This window comes from Lynx rufus, unplaced genomic scaffold (assembly GCF_022079265.1).
Source record: "Lynx rufus isolate CCGP_SWC_20201006 ecotype Redwood Valley unplaced genomic scaffold, mLynRuf1.p SCAF_5, whole genome shotgun sequence".
Taxonomy (NCBI): Eukaryota; Metazoa; Chordata; class Mammalia; order Carnivora; family Felidae; genus Lynx; species Lynx rufus.
This window is the reverse complement of record NW_025814867.1, coordinates 153,495,861-153,523,116: the sequence shown is the minus strand read 5'-3', so window position 1 is coordinate 153,523,116 and position 27,256 is coordinate 153,495,861. Positions and strand designations below refer to the sequence as shown.

The following is a 27,256-nucleotide window of genomic DNA, read 5'->3' as shown; positions in this document are numbered from 1 at the left end:
AGTTAAATACCACCCATGTTGTATGAGGAATCACTACTCATCCTAAAATACCCGAGATTTTATTAGCTAGCTCACATCAGGACAAAGCACCCTGCCTTGTTTTTTATAATCTTTACTTTTCAGTAGTAGAGCTGAAATCTCTTTTATTGAACTCAATAGGTTGGGCATTAAAACCAAAATTTCCTTTGAAACGTGAGTTCAAAAATCAAAATGTACTTCCTTTGACCTTATAATATACTTACAACATTTGGTAAATGTTCCTCATCAGACTTGTCAATCATTGTACCCATGGTGGTTAAAATAGATAGGTAGTCGTTACTGGCCTAACACCAGAGAAGGGTCTGCCCACCATTTGCAAACAGAACAAAGTTTGCAAAGGGGCAGACTGGGCAACCTGCCTCTGGGTCTGTTTCCATGGCTACTGGAAAGCTGTACTACCAACCTTTAGCCAGCGATGTGTCATAGTCTTCATGGGATCATCTACCGCCAAGAGTCATTTATCTCCTAGTGATGCCTGACAGTTGGTGGTTGGCACTTGCTAATTATTGGGAAGTAGAAATGTGATGCTTTAAAACGCCAGGGTCTGACTACCAGCATCCAATACAAAAGTGCCATTAATTTCTAGCCAGAATGAATGGTTAACCTCACAAACTGACAGGCACCTGAAATTTCCCATTAGAAGTTTGTAACTTATCCCCGCAGATAATCTGCAGGGCTCTTAACGGGGCTCCATGTTAGAGACCATAACATGTCAGTGTTATTAATGAAAAATGAGTGTAGCTGTCAGGCTTCTGATGCCGGGTCCAATTGTAGGGACCTATTTCTGTAGAAAGGCCACCTCAGTTGAGGGCCGGATGAAGTCTGTGGCACGACCCCCACGCCGAGCCCAGGCTCCTGCCGCAGGACCAACCCATGCTGTATCACACGCTGTGATGCCAGCAGACATCCTGGCAAGGTTTCCTCTATTTCCCTGCCAAGAAATTTTATTCTAACTTCAAGAGGCTTTCCTCTCCTGCCAGAGCCTGAGTAATTGGATTTTGCAAGGTTCATTCTGTTCAGAGCCTTTTTTGGGCACAGAAGTCTAGCTGTGTTGTTTATGACTTCCACGTCACCGCTCCGTGTCAAGGCACGCTCTAGCGTGGTCCCAGCTGACTGATAAACTCATATGAACAGCATCCCGGGCTGCGGTGCTTGAAAATGTATGAATATATCCATATATCCTAAGGGAAGTTTCCCTTGGAGTAAAAAAGCTCTTAAGAAAGCGTGAAAAGTATCACAACAAAGTAATGAAAAATGTTGAGGCAACCGAATAATGACACGCAGCTCAACCAACTGCTTCCTTCCCAAGCCCTAGAATGCTCCAGACTCATCTGAACCCGGGCTCCTCCTTGTCTAACCTTCAAATGCCAATTGGGCTTGGAAATCTGACAAGTGAGTCATTCTGAAAAGTCAATTAAAGGATATTCTAGGGTAATTAAAGCTCAGAAGAGGTGGGAAGAAAAGGAACGTAGCTCAGAACCTTTAAAACAGAGGAATCCATAAACTCTGAAGACCAGCCCTTGTCTTCCCCTCCCCTCACCCCAACCGCAAACATTGGCCAGGTTCGGCGTGAGAGCCACCCGAGTGTAGACAGCCTCAGCAGTGTTTTTCCAGTACTGAAAACAGGGCTTGTTTTTGATGGCAGCCTCATCACTGGTGGTGCCACCATCTCTGGTGACATCTCAGGTGAGCTTTTGGCAAACACATAAATCCCAAACTCTGTCAAACAGGTGGCTCCGACAAGCCTTCCCAAATGAGTGTTTGTTTGGTAAGAAGACCCTTCTCTGTGGTCACCCTCTTTCATTCACACTTCGAAAGCCAGCTCCTAAAGATAATCTATATTTAGCATTCGACAGTGATTCCAATACGGTGCTTGAATTTGGGGGTTGTTTCTGCTCCTTTAGATGAGGTGATAATTGTTGCCATGAACAATCACACAAGGAGCTAGGGGAGAGAAGACAAGGGAGCCGTTTAAAGGGGTAAACATGTCTGGTTTCCTGTGTTCCTGCTGTTCTGCAGACGATCGCTCCACGGTCCTGTTAACGGATGCTGACTTTGGGGAGGCGGCCAAACAGAAGTCTCTGACGGTGACACACACAGTGCACTATCAGTCAGTGTCACAGGCCACCGGGCCCCTCGTGGATGTGTCGGACGCGCGGCCGGGAACGAGTAAGTGGTCCGACAATACAAACTGTGTGGGTGGTACCGATGCTGAGAAGATGCTGACGCTCTGTCCCTGTCCAACGAAAGCAGGGCTCGTTGGCCCTGTGCCTACGAAACAAATACGTACGATAATATCTCTAATTGGGACATGGGAGTTTTTACTGTTTGATCTAAGCTGGCGTTCAAACTATGTCACTGGAGGCCAATAACCCTTGGTGTCGATTCACTATCAAAGTGCCAGAAATTTCAGGTCAAGGTAAGTTTTTTTTTTATTTGGACGACGCGGGAACGGGGAAAAGTAATTAACATCAGTGAGTATCCACTCTGCGCCAGGATTAGGATAAGCAGGTTATGGCAAGTGTGTTATCTGTAAGGCAGCCCTGCAAGGTGCCTACTTAGAATAGATATAAATAGATATGATAGCCGCTATGTTACAGATAAGAACATGGACTCTCAGAGCAGTTAGGTAAACAGCCTGACATTGTACACACGATGTGTAGGGAAGCCAGGGTTTCACTGCGGGATCCGTCCATCCCTGGAGTTTATGTTTTCTCCTGAACACACTATTTGAGAAAAACTGCAGTTCTGGCAAATCTGGGGATTATATTTGACTTAGTTATTAATATCTGCATTCATAATATACAGGAATTAATTACTGCAATGAAATTAAATACCCTAATATGTATCTAGAGCTTATTAATTAGACATTCTTATTCCTTCATAATTGAAATTGTTTCTAAATCTCTTTAAGAGACTGAGAAATTGATGTCCCGATTATTATCTTTCGGAAGCTTTGATGTCTAACTTTTAATCTCTAATCGCTCTGCAAAAATTTACATTCTCGGAGTGTTATAATTAGGAAAATAAATAATATAATGTTAAAGCTGTTATTCATACATTCTGACTTGTAAAGCATTTGTGAAATGTACTGATGTCATGAAGCAAACCAGGTGATTCCTGAATAACTTTGTAATATGCAAGAAAACAGTTTCAGCTGTTACTGAAATTCATTTCAAAAACTGTCCTCAACTACAGGCTGAAGAAATCTTCTGTTTCCCCCTTTCGTCTAGCCTCACCCCTTCCTTCCTTGACGACATCAGCACACGCTGAAGACATGAATGGGCCATGAGTGGGAATTAACTTTGCTTGGGGGTGTGTGAGTGAGAGCTTTGCTTTAGAAAGTGCTTCATGGTCCTTGACCCTCTCTCCGGCCATTGGCTTTCCCATCATGATCTGCCTGGTCCAGCTTCTGGATGCTTCAGGACACGGCACTGATGGATTTCTGAGACACTTATTGCTATTCAGTGAGGGAAGAATTACAGACCCAGGGGGACTGACCTCAGAATTCCCTCAGCCCAGTCAGCGTGGAAGCTAATGGAGACATGGGCAGGAAAATAGGCAAGAGGCAGAGAAAACATGACAGATGCCCAGACAGTGGTTCCCAACCTTTCGTGGGCATCAGAATCACCCAGGGTGCCTGTTCAAAATACCCATTCCAGAACTCCATCTCCAAAGATTCTGATCCACTTGGTCTAGGGTGGGGCCCAGGAATCTGCATTGTAACAGACATTCTGGGTCATTCTGATGCTGATTTTCTGGAGCCCTCACAGAAAAATACTTCCCCAAGTGTTAGACATGGGTCCCTGCCACTTAGCACAGGGGGACAGGACCTCTCAAGCTTGCCACTCTCATAGCCCGTGACTTCTTTCTGCCAGGTAAAATGAGCGAGCTTCCCCACCTTCCTTTCAATGTTCAACTAGCAGAGGGATGCACAAAGGCCAGTCATAATAGGAAGGAAACAGTCACACTAAAGCACTGGGAACATCCCAACTTCATGATCACCACCACCACCTCCCCAACTAATGGAAATATTGATTCAGTGACATTCAAAATATCAACAGAGGTGTGAATGTTGGTCATAAGCAGAAGCGATAACCAGCAAGAGGCAAGTGGCAGGGCCAGAGGCACATGGAAGGGGAGTGTCCGAGTGTCTCATACCTATAATGCTGTAAGCATAGTTGGGGAACTTTAAGGATTCCCGCATTCAGACTCAAAAATATTTATTAAGGTTTTACTTTCCATATGGCCCAGTGATGGGGGTACATCATAAGACGCAAAAAGGCATTCATTTCATCTCAGTAGAGGAATTGGACATTAACCAGGGAACTCAAGCATTTTTCATTTACCTATAAGGACTAGGACTAGGACATGATGGTGAGTGGGGGGAGGGGGGGGGGGGCGTGTGGGGATGATGGTGGGAGGGGCTACTTCAGATCCAACTCTGGGAAGATCCGTCATGGAGTTGAAAATCTGAGTCCAGGCTCTGAGTCCGGAGCTGGCCTGCCAGGCAGGGGAAACAAGAGGCGATGGCTCCCAAGGCACGTTGGGGCAGTAGCATCACTGGAATGCCATGGGCAACGGGGAGGAGCCAGAGGAAAGAGCCAGACTGGTCGCCAGGCCTCCTGGTCCAGCCTCATGAGTTTGCACTCCACTCTGCGAGTGTTGGGATGAGTTGGCAGAGTTCAGTCTGATGATCACATCACACTGAAGCATCCACAGCTTACAGAACGATGCTTCTTTCGTTTGTGACGAGCTTCATCCAGTAATGTTTACAAACATTAAGCAAATCTACTCAACGTCATGCATCAGTCTCTAGTTCAAAAGAAAAACACAGAACTATTCATTTAGCATCTGCACCACATTCTCTACTAGGGATCATTTTTACATTAAATGTTCCCTCTGGAACCACATTACCAGGCCCTAAGAGCCTCCCATTTCCCATTTGGAAGTGGAAACAGTGGGTGACTGGCCCCCCAGCAGATGAGCCCCAGCAGAAGTCTGAAGCTGGGAGCTCTGTGAAGCCCGGTTTACTGCTTGTGTCCTGCACCCCAGAGCTTGTCACCTGTGCCCGGTGGTTCACCTGTGTCATCTCAGATCCCGTGTGGCAGTCTCTGCACACTGCAGTTTGGCACATTTGCAGAGGCCAATTTATGATCTATTTCCTCGACTGCAAAAGACACTATTACTCTGTTCTAATTATGCTAGGACTGTGTCACCATTGTGGGAATTCTTTAGTTATAAGTAGAGCATCTACAATATGTTGTCTGCACATTATAATGGCTGCATGATAGAAGTTGTGTTTCTAGGCATTTTGTTTAGTTTTCCAGAGTTGCAACAAAGATTCATTATGAGGATAGGAGAAATCACAACAATTGACTGTTGAGCTCTCCAGCCGGTGAAAACAGATGCCCTGGCTGTATCTGCAGCTCTGTTCGCGTCCCTGTTACTCCTGTGGATGAGGGTACACTTGAAAGTGGGGGTCTGATGGTGTCCGTGTCTGTGTCCACAACCCCCACCCCAACTCCAGCCACAGGGTCTGACACATGGTAGGCACTCAATAGATTTAAATATCAACCAACTGCCAAGTTCTGAAATCCGAGTAGAAGGGGTGGAAAAGAAAGGATGTTCAGCATTTTAAATAAACAGGACTCGGGAAGTCCATTTGGCCCCTTTCTTTGTTCTCCATTTCCTGGAGATCCTGAGGAGATCCATTTCCTAAGATGTCCTGAGACATCTAACCGGCTAAGTGTCTGTTTGCTAGATGATCAGATGTTTGTAAGTATGTACACAGTCTCTCTCCAGCTCACTTTGTGGAGACTTACCAGTGAGCTCATCACAGGAGAACTTAAATTAACTTTCTTACTCAAAAGATGTGCAAGGATACAAAGACACGTGAAATGATATGTGTTTGACTTGGTCCAGGTTTTGGGGTCATATTAACCTGGAAGTCATCCCTTGGTTCACCATCCACCCATCTGGGCCGAGAGCATGTACAAGCGCCCTTGATGCATGAAAGGGCTAGACCAGGAATGAGTGGGAGCTCCTGTCCTCAGCAGCTCTACTTTTCAGCTCTTTTCTGAAGCATGGGGAACTCTCCAGCATCTGGCTTTATGATGTTTAATGGGTATTTTTTTTTTCTGCCAAACCTTCTCTAAATTGAGTTTCGAGCCTTCCTGATCAACCTACCAAATGTCCCTCCACCCTCTTCCCAACAAACAGAATGTGTTCCAATCCTTACCAAGTGTTTGGCACTCAGGAATCGTGGGCCAGGCCCCAAGATCTACAAGGCCCCATCACCACCATGTCTCACAACAGCCCTGCGGGTGGGTGAGATGATAACCCCACTCTCAGAGATGAGGGAAGTAGGCACGTCTGATGAGCTCACAGCCAGCGAGTAGTAAAACTGAGTCAAAGGCAGACAACCTAACTCCAAAGCTCCTCCTCAACTGCTCCGTGTTACTGTTGAGTGGAGACCATGATTCCCAGGGGATATCTACGGACTGAGTAGACTTCCATATCTACATAAGAAGAGTTTACAACATGGATGGAATCTTTTTTTGTTTAGACTTTGAAAGCACATGCACACTCCAGCCGTCACCCGGAATGGTACTAGACATCGTCCTGCAGGAAAATACCTGATGGGGTGAGGAGTGTGCCATGTGTAATGAGCCCTTGATAAATACTTGTTCGTTACACAATGGGAATGTTCAGGCCTCCACAGCGTCATCACCATGTGAAGCTGAGCCCACAGCACCTACAAGATAGGACTGGGAATAGCAGGGAATAAAAACAGATTAATACCTAGATCACAGTACACATGACATGTTTTATAACCCTATTATCCCCCAAATCCTCTCTTATCCTGAATTCAGGATGATTAAAATAATTTGATTCAATGGGCAGAAAAGCTTAATTTAGGTTTAGACCCAGTGTTCAAAAGCCAAGAGTTATTTGTATCACTTACCTTCTAATTTGTTAGCTGTTTAGCAAGCATGATGGCTCATCACTAAGTTTTATTTATATTAGAATCTTGGGGAGCCAAATAAAATGCTTTCCATGCAAGGACAGCAAATCTCAATGTGTATTTCCTTAGTAGCTTAGCTGGTAAGACCTACAAAGAAGGTTAGCAAGTGGAATCCAAGTCAGATTTTTATTTTAGCTGCTATCATAGGAGTTATCATACAGAAGAGTTCAACTGAGGTACAAAACAGCTCCCAAAACCTGATTATTTTTAAAAAATGTGTCAACTACCTCAATATTCTACCAACTGAGATCATTTTGCCTCTAGGAGGCTTGCTTAGAGCAGGACAGAACTGCAAGCTGTGGTTCAAGGAAAGTAACACCATGACCTATATTCCCAACATTATCAGGCCATTGGTAAAACTGTCCTCATCTAGAAGAAAAAAAAAAGGATAATGAACAAAATTAACTTAAAAAGAGTTCTAGCTTTGAATAGAGACTGACATGCAAAACTTGACCATGGAATTTTCCACATAGGGAGATCTCAGTGAGAAAGGGGTAAGGTCCTGCCCCACTATGGGTGGGCAGGCTTGGTGGGAGGAAACACGGCAGGGGGAGAGGGATGGGAGTGAGGAGATTTCGTCCTTGAAGTGAGAAGATCAAACTGACATCCCCGCCCCCGCCCAAGCATCCATGCCAGGAGTAAATCTGATCCACGACTGTCTTTGCAAGAAACTGAAAGAGGAATAAAAATGTGAATCCTCAAATCTTATGTAAGGGACTGGGTAATTTTCTGGAAAAGATTCATTAGCATTTAAATAACAAGCCCCATTTATCGAAGCTCTACTTATGAAGTCCATAGTACCTGGAAGATATTTAGCCTCCTACCCATGAGAATGTTTTTCTGTCTCTTTGAGGACCTCTCTCCTAGCATTTCAGTGGAGAAAATGCAATTATCATTCATACCTTGCTGTCCAGAGAGCTTGGAGCTCGAGCATAACACATTTACATTCTAATCAAGGCAAAAAAAAATATCTTCCAATAAAGTCTTCTGTGGAATTTTGCAAGTAAGTGATGAAATGTGTCTTAAAATCAATGCCCCAAAGAATATGCACCAAGACGAAGCATTTTGATGACCCAGGAAATCTTAAAATATATCGATTTGGCTGCCATCTTAATGCTTCTCTCCAGCATTGTAGAATGATGGATTAGGTTCAAAGCCCAATAACTATAATTTTCCAACAAGAAGAAAATCTTCCATTTAAAAAGAAAGTCATTTCACTGCATTCAATTGTCTGCCTCCCATGATCCAACATGGCATTACACACAAGCCAGTGTCATGGCAGACACTGTATTAGACACTTAGATGTCCAGCATGAGGACATGTGTGGTCAAGTGATGGGCAATCTCTGAACCAAAACATGGAGTCTTGGGCTCCATTTTTACCACTTAATAGCTGTGTCACTTTTCCTCTCTGAGCTTCCATTGTCTCATCCATAAAGTGACCCTGGGCTGAGTGTATCCATCCAGGGGCCTATGTGTACTGGAGATCATCATGGGCTCTGTGAATGGACCCAAGGATGAACATCCTTACCCCTACCCTGGAGAAACTTCCAGGCCCATGAAAACACATAAGTAAGTCACTGTAACAATGCCAAGGAATGGCCCCCTCGGCGTTGATCTGACACTGCCTCATTAAGGTTGAGCAGTAAATATAGACTGTTGTGTTTAGAAGTCTCCAGGACATTTTGAAATATAACTGCATAAAATTCCTTTTTTAGAAGCAGAGAATTCAGTGGTGTAAAAGGCCCATCTAGGACCTTATGTTGCCTATAGGCCAGAGCCCAAGAAAAGGTAACTGAGCCTCTCTATTCCCTATTCCACAGGGTTCTAGAAAAGACAGTGTTGCTTGTCCACTCCAGTGTCCCCCCAAAGAGCTGAACTAAGAACTCTGTCCACTCATTGACCTGCTGTCTTTGGTTCCAGATTTAGAGAAAATGAAACCAATCTGGTACCAGCCTCTGTATATGTAAATCTCTGGTTTTGAGGAAGGCAGACGTATGAAATCCAGATACCCATTAACCATGTGTTCTCCACATTGAATGACCCACATCTTTGACAAAGTTCAGTTCCATTGAAGACATATGTTACCATATGCAAAAGACTAAGTGAGTATTAGGACAAGAGGGTATCACCATCTCGGTCTAGGAACTTGAAATTTAGTTGATGAGTAAAACAGCCCTGATCAAGGCAATGAGTAAATAGAAAACCACAATAACACAGAAGATGCCTGGAGCTGCTGTAACAACATACCACAAACTGGGTGGCTTAAAAGAACGGAAATCTGTTGTCTTCTGGGAGCCAGAAGTCCAAATTCAAGATGTCAACATGCTCCTTCTGAAACCTGTCAAGAAAGATCCTTCCTTGCCTCTTCCTAGTTTCTGGTAGTTGCTGCTGACAGTCTTTGGCATTCCTTGGCTTGTAGCCCCAGCACCTCAATCTCTACTTCCATTGTTCCGTGGCATTCTCCTCTCCTGTTCTTATAAGGACACTAGTCCTGTTAGATTAAAGGACTACCCTGGTACAGTCTGACTTTATCTTGACTAATGACATCTACAGTGACCCTATTTCCAAGTAAGGTCACATTCTGAGGTACTAGGGGTTAGGATGCGGACATACCTTTTGAGGGGACATGAGTCAACCCCTAACAACACCTTAAGGTAGGAGAACCATTAAAAAACAGACCATGTTAGAGCATATTTGGCCACGCGTGGAAGATGGTGGCTATTCTCTGGAAGTTTAAGTGATGTGTGTTGAGCCACGAAAACATTAAGGGCCAAGAGAAAGGTTTGAATCCATAATTCCTGAGTCAAAATCTAACATTCTTTACCCCACAGGACTTTTTAGAGTGCTTAAGTATCACATAAATGTCTCAGACCACAAGAGAAAAGAAATGAATCCTCTAGACAAAAACAGAAGGAAAGGCTTCCAGGATGCATGAGTCTTACAGGGGCGTCTTAAGGCTGGCGGCGGGGGGGGGGGGGGGGGGGGGCAGGGGAAGAACCACCCTCAACACTTTGATCACAACTGATCATACTCCTAGAGACTAAGACATACATTATTCTTGGCCTCTTCACAGATCCTACCACCAGGAGGAATGCCAAGGCAGGACCCACAGCAAGAAACCGGTATGCCAGCCAGTGGACCCTCAACAGACCCCACCCCACCATTTCAGCACACACCCTCACCACAGACTGGAGGCTGCCGACGCCCAGGGCTGCGGGATCAATGGACAAGGAGAGTGACAGTTACAGTGTCAGCCCCTCACAAGACACAGGTAGGGGTCTGCACGCCTCCTCCTCAACCCTGGGGATGGGCACAGCCCTCAGATAGCCTTCACAGGCTCCTCCTTATGCTCTTTCAAGGCCACTTTCAAATTGTTAGGCTGTTTTTTAACCAGTATTAATACAACCATGCAGCACTGATGATATCCAGGGCCTGGTGATTTCTGCAGGGCAAAACCAACGGGCATCTCAGATGTCCTGAATCTCAGACTCATGCTGTCCTCTCCTTTTAGTTCCTACCCCACTGAGAGAAACACAGATGCTTTAAAATGCTCACCCAAACTGTGGCAGTAGTTTCTGAATATACTCTGAGGGCACGTGACCCGCTACCGTCTCTCGGTTTAAGACGTTGCACTGGAGGTGTCATGGCAAGGTCATGGCACCCTCTATAGGGAACATGGGCTGATCCTTTTGACAATTCAACAGGGGTTGATTATAAGGTAAGTCATCCAGTCTGTGCCATCAACCACCAAGATTTCACTTCTGAGAGAAGACAGGACCTAAGAATAGCGCTCGGTTGCCCCAGCCCCCAACCTTAACTCTAGAAAAGAAATTATATCTAAACCTAATAGCTGTAGGAAATTTGAATACTCATTTTCTTTTGTTCTGGCTGATATACTTCAAAAATAATGTTCCAAAGGTGGAGTGTTACCCTGTGCATTTATTTTTATGGCTGTTATTTCTCTTAGAAGAGTCTCAGAGTTGCACAGAGGTGATTCAAAACTTTTTCGTGTGTAAAATACAGATTCTTCTGGCCAAGATGCGCCTCCTTTTGCCCTGGGGGTTTCCTGGACCCCACAAAGGGTGGCAGTCCCAAAGGATGAGTCCGAGGGATCAGGGGCCATTCTTCCCACTGGCCAGTTTCGTGCAGAATCACGGCTTCGTTTCTAACCACTGTCGTGTCTTCCTCGCAAGCTGAACTGCAGAGCTCAAATCATTCGTGTCAATTAAAGTCCCTGCGGAACAGAGTGATCCGCAAGTCAGAGCAGGGGGTGGACACGGCCATTCATTTACACGACACTCCCAATCATCTTAACTAAACGCAGAATTTTTTAAGCATTGCTGATTGACGGGCGTGTCCCAGGCTGGGAGCATCTGACTAACACGATTGAGCTGAAACAAAGCTTCCTGAGCCCACTTTACTGAGACGTAAAACACAGGCCCCACGGTGACCGAGGCAGTTCTCGGTCAATGACCCAGGACCCTGCCGGCGTGTACCATGATCTGGGAGAAACAGCCACAAGCCAGAGAAGGCCATCCAGTCGGTGCGACCGTAAAGCAATAATTTATCCGTCTCGTTCTCTCTTTTTATGCTATAGATCGAGCGCGAAGCAGCATGGTCTCCACAGAAAGTGCCTCCTCCACTTATGAAGAACTGGCCAGGGCCTACGAGCACGCCAAGATGGAAGAGCAACTGAGGCACGCCAAGTTCACCATCACAGAGTGCTTCATATCAGACACATCATCTGAACAGTTGACGGCAGGGACAAACGAGTACACGGACAGTCTGACCTCCAGCACCCCTTCAGAATCGGGGATCTGCAGGTTCACTGCATCCCCCCCCAAACCTCAGGATGGAGGTCGAGTGATGAACATGGCGGTTCCAAAGGCACATCGGCCAGGTGAGAAAAGAAATGCGCGGACCACTGTTTAGGAGACTTGTCTTCCTGATTCGCTCTCGTGTGCTATGAAAGCCCATCCTGGTGTTTGGACTCAATGCTCCGTTTGTAGGTTGCTGTGTAATGAACCACCCCAGAGCTTATTGGTTTGCAACAGCGACCATCGCTCATTTCGTGTACAAATCTGAAATGTAGTCAGGGCTTGGTGGGGCAGCCCATCTCTGTTCCAGTGGTGTCAGCTGGGCAGGCCCACTTAGGTCTGGAGGAGCCCTTCCCAAATGGCCATGTGTAGGATTCTCCACCAGGTGGCTTGGGCTTCTTCGTATCATGGCAGCTCAGCTCTAAAGCAAGTGTCCCAACAGGCAAACAGTGGACGTAGCTGGTCTCTTAAGGCGGGGCCTGGAAAATGACACATCTTTTCCACCATGTTCTGTTGTTCAAGCAGTCAGAAAGCCCAAGGAGCCCCGATGGGAGAGAAGGAGATCCCACTATGTGAGGAGAGGAGGCTCAAACGCAGGGGGCTTGTGTTGTAAAGCTGCTGTACTTAAGGCTTTCAGAAGGAGAGAGGTCTTACCAGGGGGCCGGTGCTTGGGCCTTGGTTTCATTGAGTTACCCAAAGTGACAGTAACTGGCTAGGGTTTGGTCAGCCACTGGTTCAGTCTTTGTCTTGAGCACATGAGAGGGGTCTGGGTGTGTGGATGGCAGCTCTGAGCCCTAAGGCCTACAGGGCCCGGCAGATCATGTACATAAGTGAAGAGAATGGAGAGCAAGGGGAAAGGGGAATGGTGCAGGTGGAAAATTTAAGAATTCACAGGCTATCTAGAGGGAAGAGACTCCAGCGTGTTCCTGCCAACTAATCCCCAGTGGAAATGGGGGGTTAGGATGAGTGACTTTCTCAAGAGAAGCCAGAAAGCTTGGTTTTATACGGAGACCCACAGTTTTCAAGTGTTGGGCCAGATACTTGCAAACCATTATACGGGGCAAATAGACACATCTTTAGATGGAATCCGGCCATGGCAGCCAGTTGTACTCGTCATCTGAAGAATCCCTTTTTCTTCTTCACCCTGAAATAGTTGCCTGTAGACTTTCCTTTGTGGATGGCCTCTCCATTCTTGTTGAATCCAGTTTTATTTCTCCTTTTCCCATTTTCTGAACCTCTCTACTAGTCCTATTTCAAAAATTTATCTTCACTTTTAAATTACTGCAATTCCCTTGGGTTTTATGGCATATAGCCCAGCTGAAATGAGCCTTATAAATGCATAAAAATATATAAAAATAAGAATTGTCTAGCCAGCAACTAATCTTCCAAACTGAGTCAAGATTCATGCCAGCTTACAATAAAGAATGATGGCTTCATTTATTTTCATTCTGTCTACCTCCTCAGGGAGAAGATGAGCTGTGATTTGTGGGTGTTTTTATTTCCAGCATTTTTCGTTGTTGGCATTTATTTGCAAGGCAAATGCGATAAAAACATAAGCTCTTTATGGCTGTAAAGCCTGAGAGTGAGGAAGATAGGAGAGGAGAAAATGTGCCTCTGGACATGTTTAACCTTGGTAGCCTTCAGTTGCTGTCTCTATAAAATGGGCATTGACATGGGTGCCTACCGTATGGGGTTTGTGTAAGACGCGTGTGGCATAATTTGGGTAAAGTGGTTACTTAGCAGTTGTTTCTCTTGTTGCTTTGTTGAGGGGTTCTCGTGGTGACTCCAGTGTGGTCTCCAGATGTGCGGCTGGCCCCTCTCCTCCCTCCCTCTTTTGTTGGTCTCCCTTCCGTGGCCACTGAGGTCCTCAAAAGCATCCGCCTTATTTGCATATCACCCAGTTACTACGCGACGCTTCCATCGGCAACCATATTCCCTTGCGTACAAGAGCTCCTGGGTGACATGATGCTCCTATATGTGCAAGCTTTGAATTAATTAAAGGCTTGGGTTTCTTTTTGATGTCTTGTTTGAACAGAAGTTCAAAAAAGTTTGCACTTCTGTTATGACATTGTTGCTTGGATCCATCAGAACAATCGAAAGATCACAACGAGGTCAGGTAGTAGAGTCTTCAAATGCTCTTTAGACTAAAATGAGTTTATAACTTTAGGTAGGAGTAATGTTTCAAGTCAGCACAAGTCCTCATGTCCACAAACTTTGCTTTGTCCACCCTAGATGACTGTATTATTATTGAATATTTCTCAGGCTTTTAGGAAAGCCTTTCAGTTGTGTCTTTATAAGGAGACTACATTCAACACCAGGCACCAACCCCAAGGTTACAATTTATCACTCTGCTGACTGGAGGCTGCCTCAAAATCATCAGTTCCTTGAGTGCTTTCAAACCTCATTCCTACCTGTGTTCCCGTGGTTCTAGATGGTATCAGTCAGTGTCAGCAAAGCCTCCCCAGTCTCTGCCCATCTTTCTCCTCACCTTCGTGTCTTCTTGGGACCCAAAGCTTTTAAATGCAAATCAAGTCAGGGTCAAGTTAAATCAACTTGGCCAGATCCTGGCTCCAGGAAGACAGAAGACATGTCTTAATTGCCTCCAAACTTCTCTCCCGGTGTGTAGCAGATAATCTGGCCGCATAGTCAGAAATATCTTGAATGACTTAATGGCACTGAATATATGCTCCCACCCCTGTATGTGACACCTATGGTAGGTGCTTAAAGATATGGAATGGATGCAGATCGCTGTGATAATCACATAGCTGTTATGATGACAAAACTCACCAAGTGGCTAAGATATTACAATTACTAGAACTTGTTAGTAAAAAGAACATTTCAGTCCACCCCCTCTTCCAGCCTAACTTTAAATAAAGTGATTTATTTTCTGTTCTTGCTCTTGACAAGTGGAAAGGAAGTCTCTTCCACAGAAGGGGAGCCCCCCATGCAATGTGAAGGCTCTCACACATGGCAAACATCAGATCTAGCTTTCGATGTTCAATAGTACTTGAACTCTGCATTTACTGAATTTTTAGGATGTTTATATTTTATGTAAAATGCCAGTTGTGCTATTGTTTCATTTTCTGCAATAAGGGATGGTTATTTCCGTCTTTAAAAACAAAAGACAAGCCAAACTCTATCTTGCTCTGAGAAACAGCTGGAAAGTTTAACAGCTTCTTTCCCTCTTGGTCAAGGCAACTTCCAATACTTTGATTACAGTAGCTGTTCTTGGGTTCGGGTAGCATCCTGAACCAGTTTCTAATGTTCTTGAATTACTGCTCCTCCTTTATTCATGAGATTTATCCTCATGCCATCAAGAAATGCCATTGCACGAAGCTACTAAAATCCATTTAAAGGTTCGCATAGGCCACCTAATGCATCCTGGCCTCGGGAGCATCTGGAGAAGGGTTGGTCCACTTAGATCTCTGCTCTCACACTCTGGGACCCCAGCCTTAAATATATACCCATCAGCCCCTCCCGTGATGAATGCACTTGAGGTTTTCCAGCCGGAAGTGGCCACTGCCTGCTGTTGACTTGTTGGTTCTCTGAACAACCAGTTACATGAAGCAGTTTGGGGGCTTCAGTGTTCGGATCCATCTATGCCCTCCTGGATGTGTGCATTTATCCAAAGAGAAGAGCATGGGCGAGAGGTGCTTACCTGAAGGGCAAGCCATCCTCTGCTCCCTTGGCGACCTCCAAAGAAGGTTTCTCTTCCTGCTCTCAGCTACTGCGATCGTGCTGTCTCCTCTCCGAAGCCCATGTGGTTCTCGTGCTGGCTCTTGAATCAGAATTACACTCCAGAGAGAGCTTCACTGCCCCAAATCCCCCTCTTCAGCCTCATTCTACCTCCATCTCCCTCGCCCTCTGAGGACGTGGCTCTGCTCGGGGAAGGTCACCTGGTGCAGACTCCCTCCTCCTGATCCAGGGTGCCACACAGTTCCTCTCAAGCAGTTCTGCCTCCCACCTCCCCTAATCCCTCTGGGTTGAGCGGCTGGGGCCCCATGCCTCAGACTTGCATCGTTCTCTTTTTTGCACTCTTAAAATTAGATTTTCAAGTTTCGATCACGAATGTTATTCTAAGAGCTATGGAAAGGGTCTCCTTTCAAGTGCAAGTATCTCTGATATTCCCACACGCTCACACACCCTGCACACGTGCGTGGTTCTGGCCTCCATCCTTCCAGAGATGTCCCTGACCCTTCTCTCCCGGCCTCTCAGCCTCCTTTTTCCCGTCAGCATGTATTTTTTGAGTGCTCACTCAGTAACTGGCCCCACTTCCAGAGCTGGAGATACGATGATAGACGAAACGCACAAACACCCCGTCTTAAGGCAACTTGCATTCCTGGAGGTGGAGACAGACACTATTCAAGTAAGCAAATAATACAGCTTCAGATGGTGGGGAGTTCTGGGAAGGGAAGTAACTGGGGAAAGGGACAAAGCCTGGCAGGGGTCAGGAGTTGGGGAGAATGGTCAAGGAAGGCTTCTGGGAGCAGTGAGACGTGAGCTGAGATCTAAATGGTGGCTGGGGCAAAGAAAGCCTGACAGACACCATAAAGGGACAGCGAGCGGTCCAGGCAGAGGGAAGTGCAAAGGCAGGAGACTGGAATGAGCTTCACATTCACCTCGTGGAACAAGACTTTGCTCTGAGCTGACAAACTCTCGAATGCTCCCATAGTATTTATAGTTAGAAGGACCCTGGGGCCATTAGCAACACCTCTGAATACTGCTGTCCGCCCTTGCCCTGGATAGACCTAAATATTCCAACGAGCTCTTCCTGGCTCCCTGCTGGGAAACCGAGGTCTTTGATGTGCATTTGTGATTTTGTCTTCTTAAGGACTGACTTGTTATTTTAGTGTGACGTCTCCAGAACACAGGAAGTGATGGTGGACTTGTTCTGAGGGGCTCGCCTTTTGCACCGGCCTCCTCCCTTTCACTAGTTCCAGGTGCCCAGGCTTTCCCATCCTTCCGAGGGCTCTCACGTGTTTATCGTAGGTGCTGCCGTCGTATCTGTCCTCCAGTTCCTAAGTGTGCGTTCTTTTGTTCTGACTGCCTGTTCTCGGACTCCGAGCCCTTTAGCTCAGTTTTTCTTGGCTGGCTTATTGGGATTCAGCTTGGGTTGCTTAGGAGCCAGCCCACAGGTAGTGCAAGGTAAGGAGGAGACCCGTGCCTGACAACGTGTGAGGGAGAGGCAGGAGGCCCACCTGTGTCCTGCTGAGCGGCCAGAACGAAGGTTCTAGATTCCAGTGCCGTGGATGACAGGCAAAAAGTTTTGCCACAGTGCGAGTCTGGTATCTCCAGAAAGACACAAATGTTTTACACTCATTTATGCAACCCATATTTATTGGATATCTTCTCTATAAAAAGATACCACACCGGGTATTATCCTAAGACATAAAAGTGTTAACATATTAAACCAACACTTCCCACAGTCTCCTTATTTTATCAGAATAGCATGTAGTATAATAAACAGCAGACAAAGAAACCTGAAGACACAAGGCAGATAAATGAGGAGATCCAAGAAACAAGGTCCAAATCCAGCCTATGGAAGACAGGGACACCCCCCCACACACACATACACACACACACACACACACACACACACACACACACACACACAAGTGAGATGCCATGATAAGCCAGGAGCAACTCAAAGGTGCTGGGAATATACAAAAATGTAAGAAGACAGCAAAGTCCTGTGTGGACACAGCTGGCCCCAACTTCTAGCGTATCTTATATCCCAAACTTGGAAGCAACAAGCTTTAAATTCAAGTGATACAGTCAGTCCTCTCATGTTGAAATCCCTTGTGTGGTTGCCCATTGCTCTCAGGATAAAGACTCATGGGGCTTTGAGAAGCCAGTCCCGTCTTCCTCACCCATCAAGACCCCTGCTTTCTGGGCTCCTCAACTCCACAAATGTCTATTTCCTCTGCCTAGAATCCTCTCACGTCCGGATTAACTCAGTCCTCCTGTGGGATGATTCAGGGCACACGGGTCTGCCAGCCCCCTGGTGGAGCAGGTCTAAGACTCCAACCGGGCCACCCTCTCAGTAGTCCCCAGCACGTGGGTCCTTGTGGATCTTTTGTGAGAGCTGGAGCTTCCTTGAATCTCACGGCCCCCTCCTCACCGGGTGCTCCAAACACCCTGCTCAGTGGTCCTGACCTTGCCCAAATGCTGGGGCAGGTCTTCTGATCCTGTTTTTTATTCAGAACTACTTGATTTCAGAGGAATCAGCAGCAACAAACTCAAAGCCCCGCTTCATACCTCTGTGTAGTTTTTAAAGTTCACCAGTGAGTAGGAAGATCGCGGTATTGATGAGCTCTTAAAAATGCATGAAGCCTCCTAAGTACAAGCCAAGAATGGTAACAGAATCAGCACACACGGGCCTCCGCTATCGGTCTCGCATTATTTATTTAGGGGTTTTCCTGCTTGCCTTTTGGGAGCGAAGATTCATTTACCAAGAGAGGTTCATTTACAAGTTTTCATTACCTTGCTTCAGCATTAATATTAAACTCAAAAAGTGTTAGATCTCGTTTGGCTCCGGAGTGGGCAGACTCCAAGCTCACCCTTTGTAAGTAGCTCTTTGATGTTGTAGCATCATTACAAGCCTGATCTGTGTGGTTCTTAGCGAAAGTGCTGGAAGCATTCTTTGCTTCTTACCTTTGCATCAATACCCAGCCCCATCCAAGCATAGAGATGAAGCCTTGTTAGAAATTGATGAAAGTTCCTTTGTATTTGGCCCCAGAGGACAGCCAAGCCCCCCGGGACTCTGGTTCACTTTCATTCCCAAAGGATTTGTTGTGAAAGCATCCGCGTGCTCTCTTAGGTGCATGGAGGGGGAAGAGGGCTATTGCAGTGTGAATTGGAATCGTAGCCTCCCCAAAATGCATTTGTTTGTTTCATACTTACCCCCGGATTCCTGATACAGATGTGCTTACCTAGTGTCCACAGGTGAGATAGTGAAGAGCATAAGGAAGGCTTAAAGATGCCCTTAGAACTCACCGTGCCCCCTTCTCTTGACTACAGATAAGAGGCAAACACCAAAAGGGTCACAGCACCGTTTCGAGGCAAAGGCAAGAATTTTGCGTGAAACCCAGAAGTTGCTAGCTCATGCTCTTACCCCATCCTAATCTCCCACTGCATCGGGCCACGTCAGAGGCAGACCCCATGGCCACTGTTGCATGGGAACCGTCCCTCGCTCTCTCCCAAGAACCGAGGCCATAACTCCTTGTGGACCAGTAGAAGCTGAGCAGTGAAATCCCTTATTCTGATTGAGTTAAATGGTTTTCAGATAACATTAAAGAAAAATGAGGGTCCACTTGGAATTGTGAACTTTGGCCCCTTTAAACTATGGTTTCTCAACAGCACAATGAGCACTGGAAGCAGGGTCACTTTTTCTGGCGGGGGGTGAAGGGGAGGGGTTGTCCTGTGCTTTGTAGGGTTTTAAAGCAGCATCCTGAGCTTGTGTGCAGTAAAGGCCAGTAGCAGCCACCTCCCAACTGTGACATCCAGATAGTCTTCAGACACGGCCTCCTGCTTCCTGAGGGGTAGAATCACTCTTTGCTGAGAACCACTGGTCTAAACTCTAGACGTTTCCTTCCCTGGTGTGGGGTATGCCAAGTGGCTGGAAGCATCGCCCGAGAATAGATTCATGGAAGGCACATCATTATAGATTTTCTGAATCAATGCATTCTTGCTCTTTTTCCATATCGATTTTGCCATCCTTCTTCCAAAGCTGAAGTGCATTCAAACTGTGTGTGCGTCTGAGTATCCTGAGAAAGTTCGGGAAGTTTTGCTTTCCTGATAGGAGGGAGCGTCTTCTGGCTTCAGATAAGTGACACAGGTTCACTAGAGCCGTTTTCGCAAGGCTGGGCCAACCATGGCTGGAAGCCCCCTTGGGGGTGATGGCAGGCTCTGAGTATGCCATGCACCTGCTGGGAGGTATAGGGCCATCAGAGGGTCTGTGCTGGTTCACGACTGGCATCAGTAAGCAAGGTGGTTAGGGACAGAGGGAGAAATCAATGCCACTCGTTCAGTGTGAACTTTCAGAGAGACTAGTGGCGCCGAAGGTCCCAGGGGCAGTGACAGGAAAATGAGGAATGGACCGTTATGTCAACAATAAGGCATAACATTGAACAATGGCTGCGCCACCCCCTCCCCCCTAGTCCCTGGAGGTGGATGTCTCAGGGGCACAGGAGGGACAGCCTGTGATCTGGAGTTTGCAGGCTGAGGAAGTATGCAGAGGCCCCGAGGTAGGTGGGTATGGCCAGGAGAGGGGACAGGGCCACACCCTCACCTGTGATCTGCACGCTGGGGGCCCATGTGGCCGTGTCCTCCTCCACTCCTCTGTTGCATCCCATCTGCTATGGCTCTTTGTCTCCCATTTTCATCCCCTGCCCAAGTTCTCTGTCTCGTGTTTCTTCCCTCTGCTTCCCTCTGTGTGTGTGTGTGTGTGTGTGTGTGTGTGTGTGTGTGTGTGTTACCATCGCTCATTCCACCTCTGTCTCTCCATCTTTGTCTCTGTCTCTCTCTGATCGCTCTCTGATCTCTCCATCTCTCTCTCTCTCTGCTCTCTCAGCCCCGTTCCCCCCACTCACCCCACCCTGACCACCCGTGTCAACCCCTCTGACTGTGGTCTGGTCCGGCACCTGAGCCCCTAAGCTCAGCCCCTCAGAGCACCTTTTCCCAGGTGTCCGGACCCCTCCACCCCCACCCTCACCCCACGTCTCCGACACAAGGGCCAGGCCTGAGGAGCAGGGCACAGTGGGGAGACTGCTCACAACACACAAATGCATGAATTAAAACCCACAAAAATCAGTGGGCAGAGTGTGCCCCAAAGTTCCATTTGGGACTCTTCCCCCATCACCGTGTTTGCATTCATTCTGGGTTTGGGAAAGTAGCTAACAGGATCTAGCTAACTAGGAAAGTGCTAGAAGTGTAGGCCGTTATGGAAGTAGGGCAGAAGGAAGACGTGGAAGGCGGCTTTGGGGCCCCCATATCCTTTCCCTTCCAGCCACCAGTATGTGAGCCCGGGTCCTTCTACCTGTCCCTTCTCCTGTGCATTTCCACTTCTCCTTCGGTGGCAGCTTCTCCCCAGGGCTTCCTCCCCTCTGTGTGTCACACACACACACACACACACGCACACACACACACTCACACATGCATACACACATACACGAGCACAGACACACACATAATCACATGAAAACATGCATACACACATGCACACACATACACATAAACACATGCACACTTACACTCACATGCACACACATACACACATACATATACACACAAACACATATGCACCCACCCGCACACACAGACCCATGCACCCACATAGATACACGCACACACACGCATACACACAAACATGCACACACAGTTACAAGCACACACACATCCACACATATAACACACACGCGTGCGCACGCACCCCACTTTCCTTGCCGTCTGTGCGCTGGTCACTGCATTGCGTGTCGCTGCCACCCCTGCCCCCTCCTACCCGCACTATTTCACCCCTTCCCTCTGCTCTTTACTTCTTGGAGAAGAGGGTCCACATGAGGGAAACAAAACGAGAAGGAGAAAGAGGGAAAGAGGAGGGGTGAGGCGGAATAAAGCAAAGAAGAGGAGTTTAAGTAACAAATGATTGAATCCTCCTGAAAATAGAGGCAAACCCCACTGAAACTGGTTTTACTGGAAACAGCGCTAAAGCCACGCTTCGCCTCCGCCCGAGTTTGTGGCCACAGTGGGTTGACACGCACAAGGATGCCAAGGGCCACGCGTGCCTGATGGAGGTGACTGTAGACTTGAGCTTCTCCGGGATCACTGGTCCTCTCACACATGCGGGATGACTCCAGAGGGTTCTGGTGGGTTCTCGTCAGGGTGTATTGCTCCACAGAACATTAGAGAAGATACAGCGGCTGGGGGTGGGTCAGCTGGGGAGGCTGGAGTGTGAGGGGTTCAAAGACCTGCTCGCTGTGGAGACAGATGCCTTCAAAGAGGCTCTGCTCCCCGCTGAAGGAGATCCAGCCCATCCCAGACGAGATTTAAGGACATCTGTGTGAGTGTCCTGCGGCCGCCATAGCAAAGTACCACGGACTGGCGGCTCAGAACAACACAGATTTGTGCTGTCACGGTTCTGGGAAGGCAGAATTCCAAAATCGGTGTCAGCAGGCATGTGCTCCCTCCAGGAACTCCAGGGGAGAACCGCTTCCTTGCTGCCTCCAGCTGCTGGGGGCTGCAGGTGCTCCCTAGCTTGGGGCAGCACCTCTCCACCCCTCCTCCCTCTTCACATGGCTCCTCCCTCTTCTCTTGTCTCCAGTCTCCCCCTGCCTTTCCCTAGAAGGACACCTGTCCCCAAACTTGGCACCCACCCCAAGTCCTGATGACTTCATCTCCAGATCCTTAACTGAATTACATAAACGGAGACTTTCTCCAAGCAAAGTCACGCTCACAGATTCTGAGGGCTGGGACGTGGACATATCTTGGGGAGTAGGGGGTGGGCACTAACCAACCCACTGAAGACAGAAGCCAAGGTAGAAAGAAGAGTTCCCAGCTCATTCCCCTGGCAGGTCTCCAGGCCATTAACTTCAGACCTTCTGAGAAGGGAGATGTCTGACAGTAAAGCCGCTTCACGTGCATTATCTAATGAAATCCCCACCACGAGTCCGTGTGGTGGATTCTGCGAGTACCCCCATTTTATGAGTGAGGAGACTGAGCCCAGATCAAATGCAGGCAACGTCTTCCAGACCTCTGCTCCTAAATCGCTCAGGGAAACGAGCAGGTGGAGGGCAGGACGCTAAGAAAAGCGGGTGTGCCCCTATCCAGATTGTCAGCATCATCAACCCATATTCAGGTTTTCCGGTCCCCTTGTCTCTCGCTGGAGTGATGAGTGCATGAGTTCTCTCGGATCTGCAGGCATCTGAAGAACACAGAAGACGGAAGGGTGCGAGAACTCAGTCTCCCTAGTGGTACTTGGATTGGCACGTGGGGTGGGATTTTAATGGACATAAAGTGCCTTTAATAAACACAGCTCACCACCGATTACTCGGGTGCTTTCTTCCTCATAAGGGCACGAATTATTAAGAAAGCTCATTTGCAGTATTCACACTGTCAAAAGGGCTAATTAGAGCATCATACAACTTAATAAAGCTTTGCCTGAAAAGTGGATCACTCAGAGATACTGGATAGTCACAGAGAGTTGTCAGACCTTCAGTAGGAGAGCGCGGGCAGCCTTCGTACACAAAGTTGTGGGGGCTGGGCTCTTTCCGTTACTAAGGATTTGCAATTCTCCCCCACCTTTCTCAGCTACCCCAACCCTCTGATCACGAAATCGAACGTGAGAGCCCTTGCAGGCAGAGAGCAGCTATCATGGGCTTTGTCTTTTCATTTCAAACACATTTGTTCTACCTCATCTAGGACCTGAGCACCCTGCAATCCAGCTGGGACCAAGAAACTACTGCTTTGCAAGGGGCTTAATAAGTCCTGTTCATTCAGTGGGGACTTAGCGGGATAGACAGCCATTCCCGAATCTGTCGCAACACTTTGCAAATATGCCACGGGTTCAAGATTCAGTTGGATCTCAGAAACAGCACGAGGCATTCTTGACCTACATTTTCAAATCACCCTGGGGGTAAAGGAATGCCACGTTTCCTTACGTCTGAGAACAAAGTGACAAAAGAATAATAGTCATGTAAATAAATAAACGAGCAAATGAATATAATGGGCTTATTCAACTCTCAAGAATAAAGATGGGTCACTGCTTTTAGGAAATGGGATGTGTAAACACCCACCCACACCGTCCTTCCCTTTCACCATGAGGCCACCCTCCATTCAGAAGCCAGGATCCTTGGGCCCTTTTCTAGCTCACTGTTCTATTCCCTCTTACATTCCATGGACATCCTCTGAGCTCAGACCATCACCATGCCTCCCGCACCTGAACATCCTCCCGTCTGGCATCCTGGCTCGAGGACAGCACGCCCCCAGCCCGCTTTCTAACCAGAACCGCCCACCCACCCAGTGTGCCATGGAGAAGTTAAAAGTGAGCCAAAACAGTGAGCCCCTCGGCCCCCAGATGGCCGGGAAGAGCCCCCCGCATTCATCCCAGCTCGTTGCTGCACAAACACTTCTTGTCTGTGTGCGTCCTGGAGAAAGAAAGACCCAAAGCCCTGGGCTAACCGATGAGCATTATCTTTTCCTTGGCATCGCCGCCTCCCTCCTCAAGCCCTGTGCTCCCCCCAGTGCTTCCAGTCACCACCCACGGCGTCCAGTGTACCACACTTTGTACCTGGGGCGTGCTGTCGCCTTTGAGGTATGTTTTTCTTTCCATGGTGGGATTTTGAAGGATCTTGTTACCTCTCTTTCTCCTGCTGAAGCATGACACTTAAGAGCCTAAGCCAAGGTGCCCTAGAAAAGCCAGTGGGACGCCTGGTGGGACGGGTGTCAGGACAATTCCACCTGCTTTGGTAGTGAGCTCTGACAAGGGGTCCTGCAAAGCAGTGGCGAGGTCCAGTGACATCTCCGGCTCTAAACGCTGAACGACACTAGGCACCTGCTTAGCAGATGAGGAAGCCAACTAACCACTCTGTGTTTCCTTCCAGGTGACCTCATACATTTGCCTCCATACCTTAGAATGGACTTTTTGTTAAACCGAAGCGGTGCCAGCACCAGCAGGGACCTGAGTTTAGGGCAAGCGTGCTTGGAACCTCAGAAAAGTCGGACCCTGAAGCGACCCACGGTCCTTGAACCGATCCCCATGGAGGCGTCCTCCTCCACGTCCTCCACGAGAGAGGGACAGCAGTGGCAACAAGGGGCTGTGGCCACATTACCTCAGCGAGAGGGAGCAGAGCTGGGACAGGCAGCTAAGATGAGCAGCTCCCAAGAATCCCTGCTTGACTCTCGGGGCCATTTGAAAGGAAACAATCCCTACGCAAAATCCTACACCCTGGTATAACAAATAGCATGACTGGACAGCAGTTGTAAATACAATTTAAAAAATTCAATCAAAGCTACCTTTTTTTTACGGAATTCCAATATTTATAATTAAAGAAAATTGCCAAAATATATTAAAAAAAAGAGAAAATACTGAAACCACAGACAGTGCAAAGACTCTCCTGCTTTTTTTCTGTCTGAGTGTGAGCTCCATCTGCCTGGGCATCTGATTTTTTGGGAAAGAAGTCCAGTTTTATGATCTTCACAGGCTATTGCATTTTTACTGATTTTCTACAAAGTGCATGGGGGACTAATTAAACCTTCTGACTGGAAGTTCTATCACACAAGATTTAAGAACGAAAACAGGAAAAAAAATTTACCCTCTTTGTGAATTTAAAAGGAACCTTGATTTGGGGGCAGGGGGGGAGACTTCAGTCACGTTTGCACACCTTTCTTTCCCATTAGAAACTGGGTCCTCAATTTGACCTCCTTCTGTTGTTAATTAGGATGAGTGCCGTCAGTGAAGGGGTTGGGGGGGAATCAATTTGATTTTCTTTTTTTCTTTTTGTTTATTTTTTAATTTAATGAGACACTCTTTGCATTTTGTCTAAGCGAAATAAAAAAGGAAAGGTTGTCTGCCTTTATTTCGGTGTCTACCTCTCTTGTCTCCTACTGATCACTGGGTCCTCCTTCCTCTTGACTCTCGTGTTTGCAAACACCAGGACTGACCCAGACAGAGCCCAATTTAATGAACCAGAGAAGATAACAGCACTCCAAGCTCCTCAGGAATGGCTGAGAAGAGCACAGAAGACACAGCTGGTCCCGACCATAACCGGGGGCTGGCCGGGTGTTCTAAGCTTCCCAGATGTTCCATTCCTTCCTTGCCTTTCCACAGCACTTCGCCCTCTAGCTACGCCAGGGGTCAGCAAACCATGGTCCACGCGCCAAATCCAGCCCGCTGCTGCTTTTGTAAATAACATGTAATTGGAACACCGCCATGTGCACCATTTGCATTTTGCCTATGGCTGTTTTGTGCCACGATGGCAGAGCTGAGTGGTTACAACAGAGATGGTATGGTCTGTAAGGTGGAAAATATTACCATCTGGCCCAGCACAGAAACGTTGGCAGACTCCTCCTCTAGAGTCCCACTGATAGCACCAGCTTGCTGGAGAAACGAAGAGAGGACCAGGGAATTCTATGCACCCTGCCCTCCGGGACCTGTTCTGTCACCACCATGACTGGTATCTAAATTTGCAATAGACCATGTTAGAATATGTTGCCTCTGATTCACTCCTCTGTACCCGGAGGAAAACCAGCCAATAGTAAGTGAAGTTCCTCTGAAATTCAACGTTTAATTTTTTTTTTCCTCCAAGTTTAAATTATTTACCACGTGGCTCATCCTACCAGAAAACGTACTCTTAAGGAGTCTGAACTTCATTCTTCATCCCATGACACACGGTGTGCTTTAGAAAGTGCACATCATCCGCACCCACACCCCATCCCAGACTCTCTTAGGTCTTCACAACAGGGGTCTGGCATTGATCAGAAAACTTGATCAAATGCCCATGGCAGCTCAGTTGCCCAGGTAACACGCTACACAAGTACCTTTCTCTCTCTTAATAGTCTCTACAGGCTCCTATTTAGGCCACCAGCACAGACTGGTGCCAGTTATTACCATCTGAGGACATGTTCAGAAATGTCTTTCCTGTTCTGCCCTCCTCCTTCCTTCCTTTCCTCCCTCTTTTCCGTCACTGCTTCCTTCCATTTATTTTCCAGGTAGGCACATTGACCTACCTAGCCTGCAGACCAGGTCCACAGCTCATCTGCCGGAACAAACATTAGATGACTCCGTGCTTGTGAAGTGTGCTTTCTTTATTCTTGCCACAGTTTCAGAATTTGATCCCTGTTGACAGTTTATTTTCTGCACCCTTACAAACCCTCACAGACTGCTTTTTTATGCAAAGGAAATTAAATGCTACTTTCTGGGAAAAAATTAAAACTATCTTTCATCAATTTAAAACTTCTGTAGTCCCCAAACTTAGAAGCTTACCATTTTTTTCATTTTCTCTCAAGCTGTGCAAAAATAAAAATTCTGCATCATGACTGCCTCTCTAATGGATTACTTTCATAATCCTGCCTTGACGATGTTCGTTAAAATGAATTCAACACACAAGCATTGTATCAAAAAGTCCACTTCTCTCTCTCTCTCAGGAAGGAGCCTGGAATTAATGGCCACAAAGAGATCCAGATCTATAGATGTAAAAGGGGTGCTGTGTAGTAAAACAGGCATTATCCAGGGTGACAATAAATTAATTTTCCTCTGGACCTCTGCCTGTCTCTAACCTGATTTATAATGTCTTTGAGAGGTCATCTCGTTAGGCTAAGTCTGAAACCAGAGTGCTTTATTTTAGATCAATGGGACGCAGGTAAGTTCTTTATCCTTT

General features: G+C 47.1%; 1 protein-coding gene across 1 annotated transcript in view; it reads left to right on the top strand.

Moving 5' to 3' along the window:
* Positions 1 to 24,834, top strand: part of DSCAM (DS cell adhesion molecule) — a 628,479-nt gene extending 603,645 nt beyond the window's left edge. The window contains exons 30-33 of the mRNA XM_047100488.1: positions 2,059 to 2,208; positions 10,142 to 10,339; positions 11,666 to 11,968; positions 24,482 to 24,834. Coding sequence (XP_046956444.1) covers positions 2,059 to 2,208; positions 10,142 to 10,339; positions 11,666 to 11,968; positions 24,482 to 24,834 — 1,004 coding nt within the window. The remainder of the gene's footprint in view (positions 1 to 2,058; positions 2,209 to 10,141; positions 10,340 to 11,665; positions 11,969 to 24,481) is intronic.
* Positions 24,835 to 27,256: the final 2,422 nt, after the last annotated feature.